Source organism: Carya illinoinensis, chromosome 4 (genome assembly GCF_018687715.1).
Source record: "Carya illinoinensis cultivar Pawnee chromosome 4, C.illinoinensisPawnee_v1, whole genome shotgun sequence".
In the NCBI taxonomy this organism is placed as follows: domain Eukaryota; kingdom Viridiplantae; phylum Streptophyta; class Magnoliopsida; order Fagales; family Juglandaceae; genus Carya; species Carya illinoinensis.
This window is the reverse complement of record NC_056755.1, coordinates 22,619,221-22,641,354: the sequence shown is the minus strand read 5'-3', so window position 1 is coordinate 22,641,354 and position 22,134 is coordinate 22,619,221. Positions and strand designations below refer to the sequence as shown.

General features: G+C 37.5%; 1 protein-coding gene across 5 annotated transcripts in view; it reads left to right on the top strand.

Annotated features, from left to right (window-relative positions):
- The first annotated feature begins 11,914 nt into the window (after window positions 1-11,914).
- LOC122307582 (probable serine/threonine-protein kinase SIS8) overlaps window positions 11,915-22,134 on the top strand; it is a 30,921-nt gene continuing 20,701 nt past the window's right edge. For 4 of the 5 annotated variants that reach the window (XM_043120531.1, XM_043120530.1, XM_043120529.1 and 1 more), the window contains exons 1-2: window positions 11,915-12,429; window positions 15,688-16,084. In XM_043120531.1, the coding sequence (XP_042976465.1) occupies window positions 15,836-16,084 (249 nt within the window). In that variant the 5' untranslated portion in view covers window positions 11,915-12,429; window positions 15,688-15,835. Of the gene's footprint in view, window positions 12,430-12,631; window positions 12,688-15,687; window positions 16,085-22,134 lie in introns of all 5 variants that reach the window. The other variant, XM_043120528.1, reaches the window with a different exon arrangement.

Below are 22,134 nucleotides of genomic sequence, written 5' to 3'. Positions count from 1 at the left end.
TGTCTATACTACTGCTTACACTAATAAGCATAGTAATTGCATGGATCCTGCCGCTGTAGATAATTATATAAGCGGTGTTAATTTTGTTAAATAAATTATGCAACATGTGAAGAATTTATTTTTTATTTGTATTTCTTTTAATACGTTATTTATTGTGTATTTTCTTTCTAATTGCAGGTAAAAATGATGGAGATGCAGTCAACTTCTGAGGAATCCTCTCCTATTTACATAGACATATTCACACAAGTGTTCGAAATCAAGTTTGGTATAGTAAGAGGTTTGAGACATTCTTTCAAACATCCTAATTCATTCTTCACGACCTCATCGACTTCATAAATTAATAATCTTACCAAAAAGTTAGAAGCAGCATGGCAAGAAAATAAATATATGAGGTTGAGACAACAAGAGTTGGAGTCTTTCTTAAAACACCAGTCTGATTTAGGGATATGTTTGCAGAAGCAACAAAGAGACCAAGAGAAAAGAATACATAGTGAAATCCAAGACTAAGTGCAGTGGGAGATGATGGTTCAAATGGAGAGTGTTATATATGTCACTGCAGCAGAATCACAATGGGGGAGAAAGAAAATGAAATGAATTTTATCATTATATATAACTTATAATATCTAATTTTGATACTTTATAAGAGATTGTTAGTTGTTAAGTGATGGTGTAATATGATAAAATTTGTATATTTTTTAATTTTATGAAATTATTGTTTCTAATCTGTACGTTCAAAAGTAAATAAGAAACGTTTGAACATTAGTTCACATTCGAACCAACGTTTGAACGTAATTACCCAAAATTGTAATATATCATTCGAATGTACAATCCAACGTTTGAACATAACCACTCTTAAACGAACAAAATGTTTGGATGTTAAACGATTAGCATTCAAACAAGCCTCCGCATGTACCAGTTGCGTTGAAACGCTTATTCGTTAACATTGGAACTAATATCCATACGCCATACCCATTATATTTGAACATTCGTTCGTTAATGTTCGATCAGACATTCGAGCGTATGATGCAGTTAACGTTCAAACGTATAAATGTTCAAAACTAAATATAAGACATTCGAACCATAACCAACAAACGTCAACTTCTGTTGTTCAAATGTCAATTGGTCGGATTGACGTTCGAACATTCCATTGGATGTTCGAACATTACTTTATGTGATAAATTTTAACCGTCACAGAAAAATGGCACATTTGAACATTACAGCAAGAGGAACACCTCCAACCGTTACTAAAAATATTTTTAGTGACCGTTGCATAGTAAACTATCCCCAATTGTTTTTTGTGGCATACATCAGGTGATAGTCGTGGTGATAGTTTCAAACCATCACCAAATATATTTAGTGACGTTTTGTTCATTTTTTGTGACGATTTCATCTGTCACAAAAGATAAATAATGTTATACTGAAGTTTTTTCATTGTATATGTAAAATTCTTTCGAGGATTGAATATAAAGATATAATTGACAATTAATAATAGAAAGATCACTGCATGTGTCGCCGTACTAGTACCGATGCATGCATACACTTAGATTCTCAAATTAATACATTACCATGCATATGGTCTAGGAATGAGGTATTTAAATAATGGAATAAGAAAATTTAGATCAAAAAGGCTATGAAGATTAGAAATAACTAAGCTCAAAACAAGATTTGAGGATCACTAATCATGGGTAAGTTGATTAATGGTCTTAACTAATTTTCAAAATTTAATTTGGGTTCAAAGAAATACTTAGGGCAACCTATGGTCTTGAGGAAACCCATGTTATGGTGCATTGGGCTTCAATTTGAAGAGTAAAAAGAAGCAAAACAAGGCTTTGGATCATGAGTGTGAGTTAAGGGTTCATGGGTTTTGGGTGTGAGTGGATGGGAGGCCTTTGTTCCAGATTTTGAGAGATTAAGAAACACCTCAAGATTCACAAATATGGGGCTTGAAAAGCTCACTTTGACATAATTGGGTCACGGTCATGCCTATACCAAGTTGGGCCCAAAAGGCCTTATCTCTTACTAAGTTAGGCCCAATGAACTTTATTTCCTTTATAATGGGCCTATTTTCTAGTATCCTTCAAGAGAGGTTTAAAATTCCATATCTCCCAAGTTGGGCCTAAAGCCTTTTTAACATCTTTTCCTTAGCCCATCACATCCTTATTAAATTAGAGCCATAAAGGTTTATGTCCATCAAGTTGAACCTAAGGCCTTAGTGTCTCTCCTAAGCCTTTAACACAAAAAGCATGGGCCCTTAATAAGCCAATCTCTTGGGCCTTCCTAAATCCATCAAAATTTAACCCAAATTACTTAGCCTAATAAGGTAGCAAAATCTCCAATATATCATTTGCCATTCTAAAATTGACCTCTTATCACCTTTTCTTAAAATTAATTAAGGACTAAAAGTTCTCCAAAATAATACTATTAACCCAATCAAGATCCAAAAATCTAATTTTCCTTAAAATCAGTATTGCACTAGAACCTTGATAATTCTAACTAAACCCAATGTATATGGTCCTTTTGCCAACCTAAAAATCCAAAAATGTTTTTATTCTTAAATAGCCCAACTTGTAATTAACTAGCATTAAGGCTGCTAAGGTCAAGGCCGAAGGAGCTTTTTAGGTTGGGTGTTACAAGTAACCCCTAGGTTGATGAAGCTCACTCAGCGGCCTTGAATGGGTCCTTTCTAAAGGATTCCAGAGTAGGGTATGTGATGGCAAAACTTTTAGTTGTTGTTTTGTTTTAATTTTAGCTTGATTAGGTTTTTGGCCCAATGTTTTGACAAGTTAAGAAGATGTTGGAATCATGAAGGAATCACTTGGGCCTAATAGCCTAAGCGTTTAAACCCAATAGAGGCCCAAAAGGGGCTAAGTGGTAATCGGTCGTTGAAGGGCAAATAGGGAATTAGAAGAAACCCTAACTAGGCATCTACTTGGGAGAGGGAAGGCCATTTTTTAGCTTTCCCTAGGAATCTTTTCATTTGAAGCACTCTTGGTAAGCACAAGGTTGCTACTTGGCAACCATGCTTAAAGGCTTCTAGAAGAAGCCAAAGAAAGAAAGCAGAATGAAGAGTTCGGCACACTTAGGGCACATGCCCCACTCACTCGCCCACACGCCACTTGGCACACATGCAAGTCCACACCTTAGATACAATGAACCTAGACGTAAAAGTAGAATAATGGAAAGAGGTGCATGAGGATACTAAAAGCCTCATGCACAAGTCCCCGAGAGGCCTTAAGGTTTTGGCCAAGGGCTTCATGGGGAAGGTAATGATAAGGGAGGCCAACCATCACTTTGCCAAGTGTCACGCATGCACTAAGGTTGGGGATTTTCTAGAAGAAGGTGATGATGAGGAAGAGGAAGGGTCGCATGGAGAAGGGGCACACACACTCCCTAAGGTTCTAGAAGAATCTTTGTAAAAAGAGAGAGGGCAAGCACACGCCTAACCCTAGGTTGTAGTTTAGGTTTTGTGATAAGACTTATATGCCCTGAAGTTTCATTGGAACTAGACACATAAGGAGGACACAAAGGGACTTTAGGGTTCTAGTTTAGGGAATGAGAATGCCATTTATCATGCATGCTGAAGAGTGTTTGGTTTTCCAAAGAAAAGCAATGATCATGAGGGAAAGTGAAATGTTTCGACCAAGTGAAGAAGGGCATGCCATATGGTGCCCATGCATAGAGGCGCTTGGGCTTCCAATGTCAGAAAAGATGATACGAGAATGTGTGTGTGGGAAAATGTGAAGTATATAAGGATTCTTTTTAAGGGCTAGTGCCTACACCACCCAAAGGTCATTTTGTGTTTTTTTGCAAGAACTTCTCACTTCCCTTTTATCTCTAGCACATCCACCATAGAGGAAGGACAAGTCACTTTTCTTTCACTTTATGTCTATCCAAACACTCCATATACCATACTATTCCCTATCATCTAGCCACATGGATGTAAGGAGAAGCATTGAGCCCATGCAAGGAGAAAACATTCACAGTAAAAACCATCAACTCTCATCCCAACCTTTTCATTTACACACACACTACTACATGATATTGAGGATGATGAGGGGCTTGGTTTTGAGTGTTTTGTCTTGAATTTGAAAGAGTGTAAGTGATTAGATCTATTTTATGTTCAAACAAGAAAGAAACTAGGGTTTTTCCTTTTATGAAATTTCAACCATGGGAAGTGATTATCACCATGCATGCCCTACATTACACACACACACACAAACATGTTGTGAAGATCACTAAGGCCAAGCCAATGTTAGATGAGCAAGATTGACATTTGGCCTGGGGTCACCCCCTGGACAAGGAAGAAACTCTACAACCATGAAGGAGCAAACCCTAAACAGGCTACATGCACACACACACACTCGGATTAGGTTTTGTGTTGTCACTAAGTCTAATAGTTAAAATTACACTTTTAGCTTGCTTAATCGTGATACAATTTGGTTCGAATATTTGTAAGCTGACTCTTAACCTACTCTTAGATAATATTTGTATGTGACATGTAAATTTTGCATCATTTGTTAATATCGTGCGATATTTGCATTGCATGTTAAATCAAATAAATAAAGAGATCTTTGGTATAGCATGCTTTGCATTCACTTTCACGCGATTCTTGCCATGTCTACATGTTTGAAATGTTTTGGCCATGTATTAATGCCATGATTAGGAAATTGTCTCTTACCATAATAAGCACGGATTGTTATTGCACATTTTTTGTGACAAGTAAATTGCATGTTCTAATGCTTTCAAACTGTAAAGGTTTGACATGTTGTTTGATAACATGACATGATAACATAGTGCATGGCATCTACATGCTCAAGTTACACATGAAAGAAAAAGAATCTCAAATACATGTCACATGCATTTCAAGTTATGCATAGTTTACAAAAGAAAATTTTGTTACACATTTTCTTATGACCACAAATGATAGGACGGGGAAATGTTCTAGTGAAACTCATCTGTCCACTCAGAGTGCGTAAATTGAAAATGGTAACCCTTGGGTCAACGAAGCATAATTGGCGGACATCGAATGAGTTCTTTTTAAAGGACTCCAGAGCAAGGGAGGTAATGATTAGATGAAAAAGATGACAATTTGAAATTGAAAAATTTTTTGTGCTTAGTGATATTTGGAAAGGAAATTATGAGATGTTCTCAACTCATCTCACTTTCCAAACATGACCTTAATCTAGAATGTCTCACCTAGAACAAGAAAATTCAAACACTCTTTAGCTGGATTAATAGGAAGGTTCTCTCATCTGTGTATGGTTTAAACGCAACAAAATAGGTTTGGGTAGTAGTAGCACTCGGGAATAGATTTGCATCCAATTCAGCGGTTCATCATCTAGATTAAATTGACTTTTTGTTACTATATCGCCATTTGAAGACACAAACAATATTTCCATTCTATGTTGTTTTTATTCTTTATTCCTCTCTGAATCCGATCCAAAATTGCCATCCTTCTGGCTTGATTTTTTTCCCCTTCCCCAAATGCATTCTTCTTCCCCTCATCTAACTTTTTTCCTCCCACAACTTTCCATCCTATTTTACCAACACCTCGAACTTTGTCATCTTGCCTGTTTTTATTTTCTCTTTAGCATTACATTGTTTTTCCACATGCCCTTGTTTATGGCACCACCCACAAAATGTTGAAATCGATTCATAGATCACTTCTTGGTAATGACTAGACTCAAGACCTGGAGAACCTAACTAAAAATGGTGTTTTAGAGGTAATGAAACATCCACCTCCATGCATATCCTTACAGCCTCAGGTCTCATAATACAAGCGGTAGCATTATCACGCTTCAAAAAAGGGCTAAACCCACCACCAGTGCTTTTTAACATAGAAACATAAAAATAATTTGGAGGAAGACCTAGTAGGGGAGATCCAAACCGGGACCAACGATGATTCGGTGTCTTCATCAAAATCCAGAGTCTAATGAAAAATTCTATACTAAACACCAATCACATCTGCGTTACCACATGCCATAACAATCACGAAATCATCCTCATTTGAAAGCCTGATCAAAATGTTACGAGGGTTCTGCAATTGACCCACCACCGGCAATGATCAAAGAGCCTATCTATTTTTGTTAAACCCTTGAATATGATCTAAAGAAGGTATACGGTGCAAGAACTTTAGACCCATAGCATATCGAAACGGTTCTACTGATTTAATGATCTTCGATTGAGAAAACACGAAAAACATCTCTCCCACAAAAAGGAATATCAACCTTTGGCAATACTTAAGGCCTATTGGCGACAACATTTGCATAGCCAAGACCAAACGGCCCCTCAGAATTCTGCATATGCACAAGCTAAGTGCCAGCATTCTCCTTAGCGCTACCCGAACCACCAGAAGATTGTCCAATCGAGGAGGACGACGAGGTGACGGGATTCACCATTCAGCAAACCCTAGGAGACTCAATTTTTGAGAAAGATTGAGAGGTATGCCACATCAGCTCAATGTCAACAGTCCACATTGTTTTGTAAGAGTTAACAGCCTCAAAATAGGTTGGTTTAGAGTTTGAAAGTCTAACATATTTTACTCTTAATGAGTCTTGTGACGCCCCCAAATCCCCACGCCCGAGCACGGGGAAATCGAGAGGTCCGAATGGTGACAACCCGGGTCACCATCCCATCGACGGGTGCCAAGTGTGTGCAAAAGCAACATATGTGCACGAAGAAACACGTAGCGGATAACGAAAGTCATAACTAAGTACCAGAATTGTTTTCTTAACGTAATACAAGCTGTTTAAAACATACATAGATAAAATATTACAAAACACAAATACAGTTTTAAACTAAATATAAAACATAGCATCAGCAACCCGGCGGAGCCGCATCCTCGGGCTCAACCTCCTCCTCTTCGTCCTCCAACTCTGCACCAAAAGCTACGGAACCAAAAATGGTACCGCAGGTAAGTAAAACCCAAACACTACTAGATAAAAACATATAGAACTCAAACAAAATGCATGAAGCATGCCCGATGCACAAAACCCAAAACATAATTTTCCACACACGCCAAAAACTCATTTGGCCCAAAAACACATCATTTCCGAAAAACACGCCAAAAGTCACATTTGGCCTTTGTCCGACTCAAACCATTATCCATATTAACCGTATGCACCATGACCTCCCCTAGGGGTCATCCGCACACCCTGGCTCCAGTGCCACACCGCAGAGTACCACCACGCATGTGACACCTAACGAGCGATGCCCAGTTCCGTGCCCCGCACGTTAGTAGCCAAGCATCCTCTAGCCCTCACCAGCGAAGAGCCACGGAGTCGGTGCATAGAGCGTTGCCCGGTTCTGCGCCCGGCGCGTTCGTAGCCAAGCAACCCCTAACCCCCGCTCCCGTCGTCTAGCGACAACTCAGGGGACATCACTCAGTTTATTCCGCTCCCGAGTGACCAGAGGAGATCCACCGGGATAATACCCCATCCCGGCTTGGGGTCGTGATACACACGCACCCGTAAGACCACTTACGCCAAAACACAGGCTTTTCACACGTAAACAAAAACACACGTGCATGCACCATGCAATGCCATAACAATGCACAATAAAATAATCCAACCACATAAATCAAATAAACAGGCAACTCCGTCCTCCATCCATCCGACCCCCGAACTCCTCGGACTCAGTCCGGAATCAACCAACCAGCAGATAAAAAAAAAATAATTGAATGAGCAATATATATTTAAATCTGAAAATAGGGTTTGGAAAATACTTACAGCGCTATACGGTAATTTTAGAAAACACCCGGCGTTGCAAACGGCGGAGAAAAAGCAACGTAACAGTGTAATTTACACTGTTGTCGTGGGTAATAAATTACCCATTTTCGAACGGGGACAAACCAAGGCTCGGGATTGATAGGGAATGGCCTTGAGATATTTATGAAGCTAAGGGAAATGAGTTTTGGCCGTGGGTGGTGGTGGAAATGGCGGTCGAAGGCCAAAAAGGGGCTGAACGGAGTTGAGCTCGTGGGAGCTGCTCCGGCAACGGATCGAGGCCGGAAATGGGTGGTTTAGGTCGGCAAGAGGTAGGGGAAGAAGCTGTGAAAAGATGGTGGCCGGTGGTGGTGCGACGGCGCCGGAAACGGTGAAAAACCGTATGGCTTGGAGGAGCTCGTGGCGGCTAACGGTGGCTCGGATGGAGGTAAAACTTGGTGGGGATGTTCACCGGTTAGAGGGGAAGAAAACTGGGTGGGTGGTGTCAGCCACGCCGCCGGCGAGCAGCGGTTCTGGGCTGCGAAAGCAACCGGCGACAGGGGTAAAAACAGAGCAGGTGCAGCGACTTCCGGCGGCTCTCGAAAGCTAACGGCTGGTCCGATGGCTCTGAAAATTGGTGGGGATGATCTCTGGTGGAAGGGGAAGAGAATGGTGGTGACGGCGCACCAAACGGTGGCCGGACGGCGGAGAACTGGCCGGTCAAAGTGGCGGCGACGGGAATGAGAAAAAGGGGCAGCTGGGCGTACGTGGGAGAGAAAGGAGAAGAAAGAAGAAGAAAAGAAAGAAAAAGAAAGAAAAAGAAGGAAAAAGAAAAGGAAAAATGGAAAAAGAAAAAGAGAAAAGAAAAGAAATGAGGTCCAATCCTCATTCCGGAGACCAAAAACCGATCTGCCGAAAACGATATTAAAAACCGTAAAACGACTAAAATAAATTAAACACATCAAATAAATTAAAACCAATTAAAATACATTAATTTAAAATAAATAAACCAATATATTATTCAAATTAAAAACAATCCTTCAGTGAAAATACACATAAAAACAGGATATCACAAGTCTTATTCGAATTCACCTATATAATCAATTATTCATGATTTAATACTTGCTGGGATAAGAGGTCGTGTGTTCCTGCCGTCCACTTAGCGACTACGTATTTGTTCACATATAACTTGTTTAAACTTTAACGCATGAAAAGTAGATTCTTTCAGCTACACTGATGGGGTTCAATTATGGATTGGGCTTACATTTCCTCATAGGCGATTGAGTGGGTTGTCATTGCACCTATTAAAATTCTTATCTAATATCATTTTATCATTATAATTTTTTAAAATTTTCTTATAAAATATAATAAAAAAGTCAATTTTTTTAAATCTCTATTCAATATTTTCAAATTCTAAAACAATAATAATATTAAAAAAATAATATTTTAAACTTTTAAATTAAAAATTCTCATCTCACTTCTTAAACATGCCTTAAATACTAACTCGACAAGACGCATATTTAGATGGAAAAATATAGTTACAAGCACAATTATACACTAATCTGTGCACCAATATAATGTGATTGGTCAAAAAGTAGATTTTATTGAAAATAATATTAATTTAAATTTTAAGTATGAATAAATCAGTATTGATACACAGATTAGTGCGCGACTGTACTTGTATATAACAAAAGTCTATTTAGATAGAATAAAGACTTGGCATATATCTAAATTTCCTCTTAAAATTTAGCTAGAAATGTATATTGGCTAGTGAATAATACCTTGCATACTGAATTATGTATTAAAAAAAATGATGATTTTTTTTGTCATAATAACTAGTCTATAATAATTTAATAATTAATACTACATCATAAAATGATAAAAAAAATGATGATAAAAAAGATGATGAGTAATATTACTCTTATGTATAAGTTTGACTAAATCATTATAATAATATTTTATAATATTTTTTTGTTATATCTTTATTTAACATATCCAACTGTTATATTTTCAAAATCTAACGATTATATTAGTTATTTTATTTAAAAGTATTTTTATTTACAGTAATTTATTTTAATTTTAATTTTTAAATTAAAATAATTTTTATCTAATGATGATTTTTTTTCTAACTATCTTTCTGATTTAACGTTATTTGTGTTGTGAAATTTTTGCTAGACATTTTATCGGAATAGTAGAACGCGCAAAGAGAGTAAAATACTCGGAATATGTTGGATATGGTAAACAAAATCAAATTCTGGCTAAGTTTGGCCGAAGTTTTCAAGAAAAATAAAATGAATTTTTTCTTTTAGGCTTGGTTTAGAACTTGAATCGAAGACTCAATTCAATTTAATTTAAAAATGAATCTTACATTTAAACATCCAACTCTTAAATCACTAAACTCGTCTCGACTCAAAATTTTTTATACGTAAAACTCATAATTTTTTTTCAATTTAACACATCCTTACACGCAGGATCTACAATCTTTTCAACTTCTCATAAATATATTTAAACTTATCTTAATATCTAAACACATTTAAACTTATCTTAAGTAAATATCACAAATTAACTCATTCTATTATTTTAATTTATTACTATTCATAAAGAATTCAATTCAATTCAATTCAATTCAGCTCATTTCAACGTCTAAACCTAAAAAAACTCTTATAACTTTTGCGATAACATTTTCTTGATGAGTAAACTCGAAAATCAATTCTGATGTTCTCCATGTATTATTCCCCACTTATCAGGAAAAAATATCATAATTTCTTTTTTGAGATATTTTTGTTTCTTCCAGAAGTCGTCCTCGTTCATACGGTCTAAATTTTGCAACGTAGCGCCAACTTGTTCTAAATAACTTTCCCACGTGATTCACGTTCCTTGGGAAGCATTGAGCTAGCCAGAGCCAATTAATCCCTTTTGTCCCACTCACCCTGTAATTGTATAAATGAATAGGACTGGGCCATTACAAGTCTTGTTTGGTCAGCTATCTTTGTCTTATTATTTATACGATTGTCTGATTTTTTTTGGGAAAAATAATATCTTTGGCTGATTTGTATAAAATAGTTACAATTTCACTTATTTTGATGAAAATAATGAATGATATGACTTTTAATTTTTGCAATAATATCACAAATTATCAGTTTTGTCTATTTTTTTTAATTCTTTTAAACATTTGCGTTATGAAGAATCTTTCTTTTTAAGAAAGGAATAATCTTATTAAGAAATTCTATAATAGAGTTTTAATACAATCTGAAATCTCTTCAATTTCAACTATAGTATTTGAAATAGATAAAACATGCCTTTCTTGGTAGCTAACACTTGTCCGTCATAGTTCCTTGCTATTACCCTAATACAAATCCTGCACTTTTAAATGTAAATACAAGACGTATGTATTTAATTTTTTAATAAGAAGTTAAAAAAATAATTTGTTCCATTAATAATTGGGTCGAAATGAGTTCAAAAACTAAATACAATCTAGATTGTGCAAGTAGATTCATATAAATTTTTGTTAATAATAGATTGCTAATTTTAAAAAAGAGTATGCAAACTTGTATAGGGTAAGATTGTATCCAAATTAGGGGTGAAAATAGCATTGAAGGGCAAAATCGACGCCGACTTACATCTGAAAAAAGGGAGGAGCAACCAATTGCAATCGGTTGAAGGGAGGAGGAAAATCGGTAGTATCGATTCCGGCGATTCTTTCGTAGTTCTCGGTCAATTTTCGGTTCCCCTAATGGCGAGCTTCGCCTGAGAAAATAGAGAGAGTGTTGCAGATGAGAGAGAAATGATGAGAAATTGAAAAATGAATTGTGGAGAAGAAGAAAGGAAGGATGAAGATGATATAATATTGAGACGAAGTCGTTTGGTTTAAATCAAACTACGTCGTTTTACATATTTTTTTTGTACGTTATAGATAAAACGATACTATTTAGTTTAATACCAAACAGTTTTAGTTGTGTTTAAAACACAACTACATACGTAAAATAATGTCGTTTGACTTAAATTTAAGTGAAACGACATCATTGATAAGTATAAATTAATATATATATATGTGGTCAGCCAGTTCAACGGTTTGAGGTCAGTTCAAATTGGGACTGAATCCATATCTATCAATTTTGTTAAAATTTTGATGCCCGCTGACTAGTTCCTTGCCGGTATCAACCGGTTTCAAGCTCCAACGTCTGGTCTAAGTCGGTCCAGGCCGAGTTTACGTGTGTACATTACGGGTTCTTGTACACCCGTAATCCGGATACAGAGAGTGAGGGGAGGTGGCTTGGCTTGGCTTGGCTTGGAGTTACACTTTGGATTTGGTTGTTTCACGCGGAGTAGAAGGTGTGGATGTTGGTGAGCAACCCGCTGTGACAGCTGGCTGTCGGAGAGAGGTCCCCAAGACCCACCCCCAAGATCCATTCCGCTCTTCCTCTCTCACGTGAGTCACCACCCCTCTCTCTCCCTCTCCCTCTGTGAAAAGAAAAAGCCCATCGCTTTTCCTCAGCGATCAATTATATCAATCAAACCCCCCCGCCCCCTCAAACTCAAATCCATCTCCCTCCTCTTTTCGTCGTTTACATCAATCTCTCTTTCTCTCTCTCTGTATTTCCATATATATATATTGGTGTTTTGTTCTTGGAAAGTGTGGATGCGGATTTGGATGCCAAGCCTTTGATATTTGAATGCTGGTGTATGAGAAAGGAGATTTGGATTCAAATGCCCGGATCTGCTGGTGGTAAAGCTTTTCCTTCATGTATTTATATACGCAATTTAATTCCTTTTTTTTTTTTATTTTTATTTTTTATGTAATCGTCTTTTTGTAACATTTACACATTTTTGTCCAACTTTAGTTATATTCGTGAATCCTGAGTTGATTGTGATGGAGATGTGTATTTTCTTCGTGAAACTATTGTGATCTTGTGGACTGGTTTCTTCAGGTGTTTGTAAAAAAGTGTGTACGTTCGGAATGTGTGTGTGGTTTGCAGAGTCTGAGGTAAAGTATTTGTGTCATTGAATCTTTCTCGAGGGATGAGCATTTTTCCTATATATCGAATCTGATTGAATTTTTTTTATCTGTTGGTTTCTCGGAATGCTTTGGTTTTTGGTTTCAATATTTATAATTGGAAGTATGGGAGGGACTGAAGTTGGAGATAACACTCTTTTGTCAGATATAGTTGAACTTAGACAGTGAACTGATAATTATTATTATTGTCATTATTATCATCATCATCATTTTGAGTTGAGTGGTGGAATAGTGGTTATAAGGTTTTTAAGAATTCTTATTTGTGGATACAAGAGAATTGTTCTTGGGCAGGCAATTCTTTTTTTTTTTTTTTCCCAATGATTACATAAAATTATTTGTTATTCAGTGATTATGTTCATGGAAACATTATGATTTTTGTGTGAAAATAAAAATAAATAAAATTAGAAATATAATAGCAGTGGTCGGAGACGCCAAAAAACACCTCAATCAAAGGTTTTACTGCATAAAGCCACAAGTGGACAATGGAACCTAATAATCTCAGTCTCAAGTTTATTAACCCGAGGTCAAGAAGGCGTTTTTCTTGGCTGAAGGAGGACTCCACAACATTTGGATGTACATTGGGATTGTCCATGTTGAGGAGGTTGGTGAAGATCTCCTCTATTGGCTACATGGGAAAGGGAGCACGCATTGGTAGCTCTTGCCAAAAAAGGCGTACAGCTTCTTGCAAAATGGTGGAACGAGTGAAACCAGGAGTTTGGGAGGGAAGAGGTGATGTGTAAGCCTAGTAGTGTGGTAATGTGGTGGGGGACTCATATAGAGTATCTGTGGAAAAAAAGCAATGGATTTGGCCTTCTACAACCAAGGACAAAAAGAACAAATTTAATAAAAGAAAGTAGAAAAATCAAGAGGGGAAATGGGTGAGCAGGCCAAGAAAAGATGGCAGTGGGCATTGTGGAGGCCATGTGCTTGTGATTTTGGCCTGTAAATTGTTGGGCTTGCTGTAGCTGGGGTGGCAGTTATCCTGGTGGGATGCATGTGGGTGGAATATGGGTGGAACTTTGTAGATCGAGCCTTTAATGACCATAGCATTAAGGAGGGAAAGACATGAAAATTGAGATAAAAATCAAGGGAAAGAAAGAGGAGGAGGAGAGGAAGGGGGGGGGGGGGGGGGGGGGGGGGGGGGGGGTGGGGGGGGGGGTGGATAATCTGGATTAAGAAAGGGAGGTGAGTAATTTACATCATTACATTTGTATTTAGGAAATGTTTGGTGTCTATGGACCATTGCTAGTATGTATGTGTAGTACGTGTGAGAAGTATATGGTAGGTAATTGTGCATATGTAATAGCTCACGCCATATCATTAGTAGTTCATTACAAATTATAATAATATAAATTGTATTTCCATTTAATTTTTTGTTTAAAAAATTTTGTGGGCAATAACATATTGTTTTGTAAATGATATTTTTAATTTCCATATTGGATTTCCAAAATATTTGCTGAAATCACATTTATAATTAGAAGAATATATATGATACTCATAACTATTTATTCTTCTATGATTACTTTTTCTTTGTCATTTGTAATTATGCACTTAAGTTAAAGAGTAATCATGTATTCAAATAGCTTTTCCTCCTTAATATAAGTATATGCTGATACCCATCAGCTGCAGCCTAGTAGTCAAAGGGCATGGGATGAGCTGTGGGTTCAGACATCCTAGGATTGATGCCACTCTAGGAGTTCTGTTGGATTACTTAATACAGTTATGGTGGGTGGGGTTGTGAATCTTAAGTTTACTCCCCAAGGGTGTGTTGAAGGGTCTTGCCTCAACGAGGTTTCATGTAATAAAAAAAGTATCCTCTAACTATCTATTTTCTCTAAGATGTACTTATCAAAAAAATTTTTTTTTTTCTCTAAGATGTGATGTTTCTTGAGATATTGGATCTCAATGGAGATTTTGTATATAATGAGAATGGTGCATAGATTTTGCTTATCACAAAAAACAAAGAGAATAATGTATAGGTTTGTCCATGGACCTTAATGGCATATTCATTCTTTATTTTGTCAATTTGCGAACCTTAATGGTTGCAAAGGTAGAACTCTGCCTGCTTAAGGTAGAGTTAATTTAATTGTTTCCGCATGGAAATTGTGTCAGTAAGGTATTGACAGCATCGCTTTTATGAATTGCTTGTGATTGGGGAAGTCTGTGAAAGGCATTGTAGCATGCATTGATTTTTTTCTAGGTAAAAATAACTTTAATAATGAGAATGAAATAGGCACTGCTCATGTACACAGGGAGTATAAAAAAGAAAACACCTACTACGTTCTATGAACCAGGAAAAGAAACAAGAAAATCATGAGCACTAGTTCCATCAACTACAATAGCAGAAAAACAAAGCGGTAAAGTGTGCACAAAAGGCCTTTAAAGTTCCTTCACAGTGCGCTCCCTACATTCGAAGCATCTATCATTCCTATCCAGCCAAATAAACTGCATAAGACACAAATGAATCATTCTCCAAACTGCAGCCACCAGCAACCTTGAAGACCATTCCAGCATGCTAGGAGATCCACCACCCTCCCCCACATCACCCATGCAATACCTGATCTACTGAAGATATCATCCCAAAGCACCCTAGCCACCTCACAATACAATAATAAATCAGTCACCATACTTCTTACACATCTAGCACCATGCAGAATTGCAGAGTTGTCCACAGTTAGGTCCAGCCATTTCACCTCTTAAAGTCCTTGGAGTTGGTTCATAGTTCTATAATAAGCTCTCATGCATCACTTAAGTGGCTGTTTCTTATTTTTTGTGACTTCTTAGTAGAGGGTTGGTGACTTTCTATTGATTTTGCAAACATGTATATTGATTGTAGATGTGAAATTTAGTTCTCTTGATGCATGTTTCCTTATTTTTTCAATTGCCTTGGACACCTTTTATGCGGTATTTTTCTATGTTGTTTGCTCATTCAAGATGTCAATTCTTTTTCCATTCTTCTGTGTTCTGCAGGTCATATGACCTCCAGCTTGAAAACTCAGAACAATTCAAGTGTGTAATCAAATGATTTTTGGTCTAAGAACTTCTCTTAGATTGAAAATGTCTTTTATGGGGTAAGAAGTGGGGGAGAAATGGTTTTACATTCCAGATATTTAAAGACATGGAGGAGACAAGAGATGATGCAGGGCCAGCAGAGCAAGGGACTTCAAATGCTTCATGGTGGCCTTCAGATTTCGTGGAAAATTTTGGATCTGTTTCTTTGGGTTCTCAAGGAGAGACCTTAGGTAATAAAGAATCCCCTAGAAGTTCTGAGGAAGATCGGTTAACGCCTCAAAGAGCATCTCAAATTCTCTGGCGCACTGGAATGCTTTCTGAAAAGATTCCAAATGGCTTCTATTCTGTCATTCCGGTGAGTTTGAAGCCTAACCAGGAGGTCCATGGTTCAATTCTCCTTGCCTGCACAACATTTTACTCATAAAAGAAAATGTTTCTCCTCTATATAATCATTTTTTTTTCTTCTTCTTGCTATAAACCTTAGATGCTAGAAGTTCTTCTTTCTTGCTTTTAGTGGTGAAGGCCTTGGTCTTGGGGTCTCATTCCCTTCAAGGTCCAAGGTTTAACACCTCATGGGTGCAAACAATCCTTTGGGGCCACACCCCCTGGTGAAAAGCCAGCGATTTAACCAGTTCCGTGTAGAGAAAGTTCCGTGTAGGGAAGCTTCCGAGGATGCGGTGCACGGGACCGGGGTTTATTCTGCAGGGGTGGGTCCAAAGGGCCCAGCCTTGGAGAGGTTCCCCGACATTAAAAAAAAAAAAAAAAGTTATGTGGATTTTGTATTGTTGTGCTGCATGAACGGGCTGTTAATATTTTGAAATTGGAGTTATTCTGGTTGCTTCATATTCGATCTTATTTTGATAATGAAAAATATATTTGGTTGACTTTTTTTGCCTCTCATATGTGCTCTTGGTTTTTTTTTTTTTTTGTTGCAAATTTGAAAGAACGCCGTGCTTGAACAGGTAAATGTACTTGACAGCCTATCCTTGTTGCAACTAGAGTATTTCCATGCTTATGTTTTTTAAACATAGGATGTGATGCAAAAACTGGACTAATTCAATTATTCTTGAGTCAGATTCTTTGAGTTTGAATCGGTTCCCAAGTTTAAATATACAAGCGATTGTGCAATTTCTATATTAAGTGGTAAAAATAGATACTTCGACCTTCTTAGTTGATAGATGGAGAATATCCTACTTTCGCTCTAGCTTCAGTCTTTTACATGTACCTATTTCAAATAGCATATTTTGGTAATGTATTTCTCTTTGTTGGGTTTGGGTAGATAAGGTTATGTGGGTCTTACCAATTCAATACGGGATGAGGAGTAGGAGCACTGAGGTTATGGCTTGTAGGAGTAATATCATATGCTAAACTATATTTGCTTGCTATAAAACTTGTAATTAGTAAATAAGTTGCATTCGAAGCGAGTAAATTAGGGTGATTATAGTGCTAGAAACCAGACCTACCTAGTCCCTAGGGGTTGAATCAAGTGGTCAAGGCCTTGGGCTTGGGGGTATGCTCCCCCCATGTCTAAGGTTCAAATCCCTTTGGGTGCAAACAATCTCTAGGGGTTATCGGACTGGGGGATTTTTTCCTTAAATTACTCGAGGTGCACTTGCGGAAAACTTCTTTCTGAGGGCCTATACACATCGGAGTTTAGTCGGGATGTTGTTCCTGGATACCTGGTGCTAGTAAAAAAAGAAAAAAAAGAAACCAGACCTACCTAAAGTTTCAATGGAAAGTCAATTGATATGGGTTGGTTTATGATGGTTCTATGGGTGGTAGGTGGTTTTGGATTCGAAAAACCAACCTTGTCAATTTAGTTGTCAATGCTGGCTGTTAGTGGTCCGATCGTAGCTGACCACCTGATGCCCATATATGAAAAGTAAGATTTTTCATCCTGATTATCTGTTTGGGCATTACTTCTCTCTTTAAGCCTTGGCCATCGATCCCTCTCTGGTTTTTCCTATTTATTATGGTTTGGGTTTGGGGTTTCAAAGAGAAAAGGAGGAATAGAGACAGCTCTGGCGGCGGACTGGTGGTGTAACACCCACTTCCTGTAGGCATGAGAATGCTACTAAAATGTGAAAACTTGCACCAGGTAAGGGATCCAACGTATTAAAATTTACCATATTTATTGAATAATAAAATGTTAAAAACATAACATAGAAATTGCCTGGAAAATCGAAATAAAACGTTCTCATAGTAAGAAACTCTAAAACTAATCCTTTGTGTAAAACACTTGTCATCATCACAAACTAGAAATTCCTATCTAAGGCCCACTTATCCAATAAACTCAAAAGTGCTTTACAGAAATTCATGGGCTAGTGAGCCCAATAATTTCTTTTTCTCATTCTATCCCTAACAAAATTGGGCCCAAGTGTTACAGTTGGTCATGCCTTGATAGGTGTTTTGGTGTAGATTAGGTGGTGGTGATCAAGTAGCAACTATTGAGGCATGCATTTTGGTCTCCACTATTCTTCTAAAATTTCTTGTTTGCTGGTGCTGTTCTAGGCTGATTGGTTTTGTTTGATGTAGCCTTGGATGTGTGGGTATGTGGTATCGATTGGTTTTCTTTCTCCTTTTCCTTGAACAAAAAGGGTAAGGAGGGAGATAACAAAGGTTAGAATTCTCTGGCTACATGTGACCATAATAACATGCTTCATTGTGCTTGCAAAAATCCTGTAACATTGGCATTGTTGGTAATAGCTTGCTTGAGTGCAAATCAACACGGTTGAAGTGCGCCGCTTGCCAAAAGCAAGGCGTATTTACAAATGCATGCATTAAGTGAGCTTTTTTAGTGAGCTTAAAGTGCAAAAATGCGCTCTTTTCTAGTTTTTGCAAAAAAAAAAAAAAAAAAAAAAAAAGAAAATTTTAACTATTATTGTTTGTCCAGGCTATTAATTTAGATGAAGTAGATGAGGAAGATGGTAAGGGTTACAAATCTTTTGATGATAATGATTATGGTCCAATGCTTTTTTTAGGATAGAGTCAAATTGAATCGGAGGAAGTTTGCTACAACTCATCTATAAATGTGATAGCCCATATGATAAGGATAATAGTAAGTAGTGGATGAGATCCCACATTGCTTGGAAAGGAGAAGTTCTTGCTCTTTATAAGATTCAAATGGAGCTTCAATTGTATCATTGACTAGTCATTTTGAAGTATAGGTCATGTGGTTTGGGCCTTCCATTGGGGCATTACAAATGGTATCAGGGTCTATCCCAACTAGAAATGTGAGATTTGAGCTGTGCCACCTATAACGGACAGGCTTGACGAGGACGTCGGGAATTTAAGGAGGAGAGATTGTGATACCCCATATGATAAGGATAAGAGTAAGTGGTATATGAGATTCCACGTTGCTTGAGAATGAGAAGTTCTTGCTATTTATAAGGTTTCAATGGGGCTTCAATTGTATCATTGACTAGTCATTTTCGAGTATAGGTTGTGTCGTTTGGGCCTTCCTTTGGGGCGTGACAATAAATATGACAAGTGACCATTAAGCATGTGACAAACACATGCTTTTTAAAATTCTAGCTTAAAAAATTGACGTGTTTGCTTTTAAAAAACATGTGCTTGTGACATGCTTAAGGGACATATCAATTTTTTTAAATGGGTTGGAGGAAACTCCCTGTTTGGAGGGAACTCTATCCTTTTTTTAAGTAATAAAGTAACAATTTTATTTAGACTAAAGAGAGGATGAATCCCAAGTAAACAGGATGTATACAAGAACTTTACCTAACAAGAAAAAGGAGAAGAGCTAGGAAGTCTAGAAAAGTAGTATCTGAAAAAGTTACACAGTTTGTGGCCACTGCCCATTGAAAGTTGATGGTCTAGTGCTTGTTTTTTTTTTTTTTATAAGAAAAAGATTTTAATTATTGAAATAGGCATAGCTCAAGACTCCAAGGGCACAGGAAGTATGGTCCTATGCTTGATGAGAGGATGATTATATACTTTAGCATTGGAGAGTCGCATCAAGTCAAGTGAACCCAAGTTATAATGCAAACTTGACATGAAGAAGGCATATAATTGAGTAAACTGGAATTTTTTGTTACACATGCTCGAGAGGTGTGGACTTGGAGCGAGATGGTGCTCTTGGATCAAATTTTACACCTCCACTGTTCGTTTCTCTATTTTGGTAAATGGTACCCCAATGGGTTTCTTTGGAAGTTCAAAGGGTTTGAGGCAAGTTGATCCCCTATCTCCATTATTCTTTGTTTTCATGATGGAAGCTTTTAGTAAAATGATTGTAGGTCTCGTGGAAGGTGGATTTCTAGATGACTTTGTTGTGGGGATGCAACAATCGGCACACTTGAGATGACTCACCTCTTATTTGCTGATGATACTCGTCTTCTATGGGGCTAGTCATAATCACATTCAAGCTTTGCGAGCTCTTTTACTTTGCTTTGAAGTGGCATTGGGTTTGAAAGTGAAACTCGTTAAGTTAGAATTAGTTCTAGTTGGAAATGTTCCAAGTGTTTTGAGCTTAGGCCATATCTTGGAGTGCACATTCTCCACCTTGCCAATGAATTATCTCGGCCTTCCATTGGGTGCCTCCTTTAAGTCAGAGTCTAATTGGGATGGGGTGTTGGAAAAAATAGAGCGTAAACTGGTGAGTTGGAAGAGGATTTATTTGTCCGAAGATGGTAGAGTTACATTGATAAAAGGTACGCTGTCCGACTTGCCTACTTCTTATCTTTATTTCCAATACCTTGCAAAGTCTCTCACTGGTTAGAGAAATTGCAAAGTGATTACTCCCCCCCCCCTTCCCCTTCCCCTTTGGGGGGGGGGGGGGGGTGGGGTGGTTTGTACCCCTATAAGATTACCTCTTCTTATGGTGGATTGTAGGGAGGATGGTGCTCGAATCAGGTGGGGTGGGCCTGATGCACACATTTTGTAGTTGGGATGGTTCTAGAATTAAATTATGGAATGACCTATGGTGTGGAGATTGAAGCCTACCCAACACTATACACGGCATCGCTTGAAGACAAGACGCTTCAGTAGCGGAGCTCATGAATCTCTCTAGTGGCTCTCCTTAATAGAATATCACTTTCCTTAGAGCTACCCAAGATTAGAAAATTGATACATTTACAGATTTCTTCAGTCTTGTGTATAATTGTAGAGTCATCGGAGGAATGAATAAGATTATGTGGTCACAGTCCAAGAAGGGGAATTTTACCATGCAGTTGTACTATAAGTCACTTACGGTACACTCTACAAGTACATTCCCATGGAAGAACATGTGGAAGTCTAAGGCCTCTTAAAAGCTTCTTTTTATGTATGGATAGCTTCATTAGGGAAGATTCTTACCTTAGATAATCTAAGGAAACGCTGACTCATTGTATTGAATTGGTGTATTATGTGTAAGAAAAGTGGGGAGTTTGTGGATCACCTATTATTGCATTGTGATTTAGCCATGAGCTTATGGAATGATGTCTTTGCTAGAGTGGGAACTCCTTTGGTTAATGCCAAGAAGGGTTGTTGACTTTTTGGCCAGCTGGCAAGGCATTTGAAGTAACTCTCAAATTGTAGCTATGTGGAAGATGATACCAATCTATCTATGGTGGTGCATATGGATGGAGAGGAATGGTCGGAGTTTTATAGATCGTGAACAGACAATGGATGAGATTAGAACTTTTTTTCTTCATACTTTATTCCATTGGTTGATTGTAATAGACTTTTAACGGCATGAACATACATGATTTTCTTGTATCTCTAGATAGTCATGCATACGTGTGGCTCTTGTATATGTCCCGTGTACTTGGCTTCACCTATTTTTAATAAAATTCTTATTTACTGATATAAAAAAATTGTGCTTTTTTGGTCACTGCCTTGTTTATATTTTGACTCAGGCATGCAATTTGTAATTAGACTCAAGCCTTTTGTATATTTTGGTCATTAATGTAATGAATTGATCTCGCTATTCCTGTTGCATAGTTCACAAACAAGTTGAGTTAATAGGCGTAATACTATCTTGCTTTTGTTTAACCATTTTTTTATTGCAGGATATGTATTGTGTTATTTATTTATTTTAGTTTAAAATGTGCGCTTTACTTCAATGAGGTATGCTTTGCTGCTAGGCTCTAGGCATCATTTCGCTTAAGTGTGCTTGGCACTTTTACCAGCATTGTACACTGTAACCTTAGCTTCCCATTACTTGACTTGTAAAACCACATAAGACTTGATCCAATTTGATGTTGATAGTGAGGTCTACACGTGCTACAAATGGCGATCACAATGGTAACACTTTTAAGCTTCCAAAACTAAAAATTACAGCAACTTGAAGTTACTGCCATTGGATTGTTGTGCCTCTCTGCCTCATTTGGTGGGAAAAGAATGCTTGGACTTTTGAATGCATGAAATTATCAATAATTTAATTGTAGACGTTGTTTTGTCATCAAGTGGTTG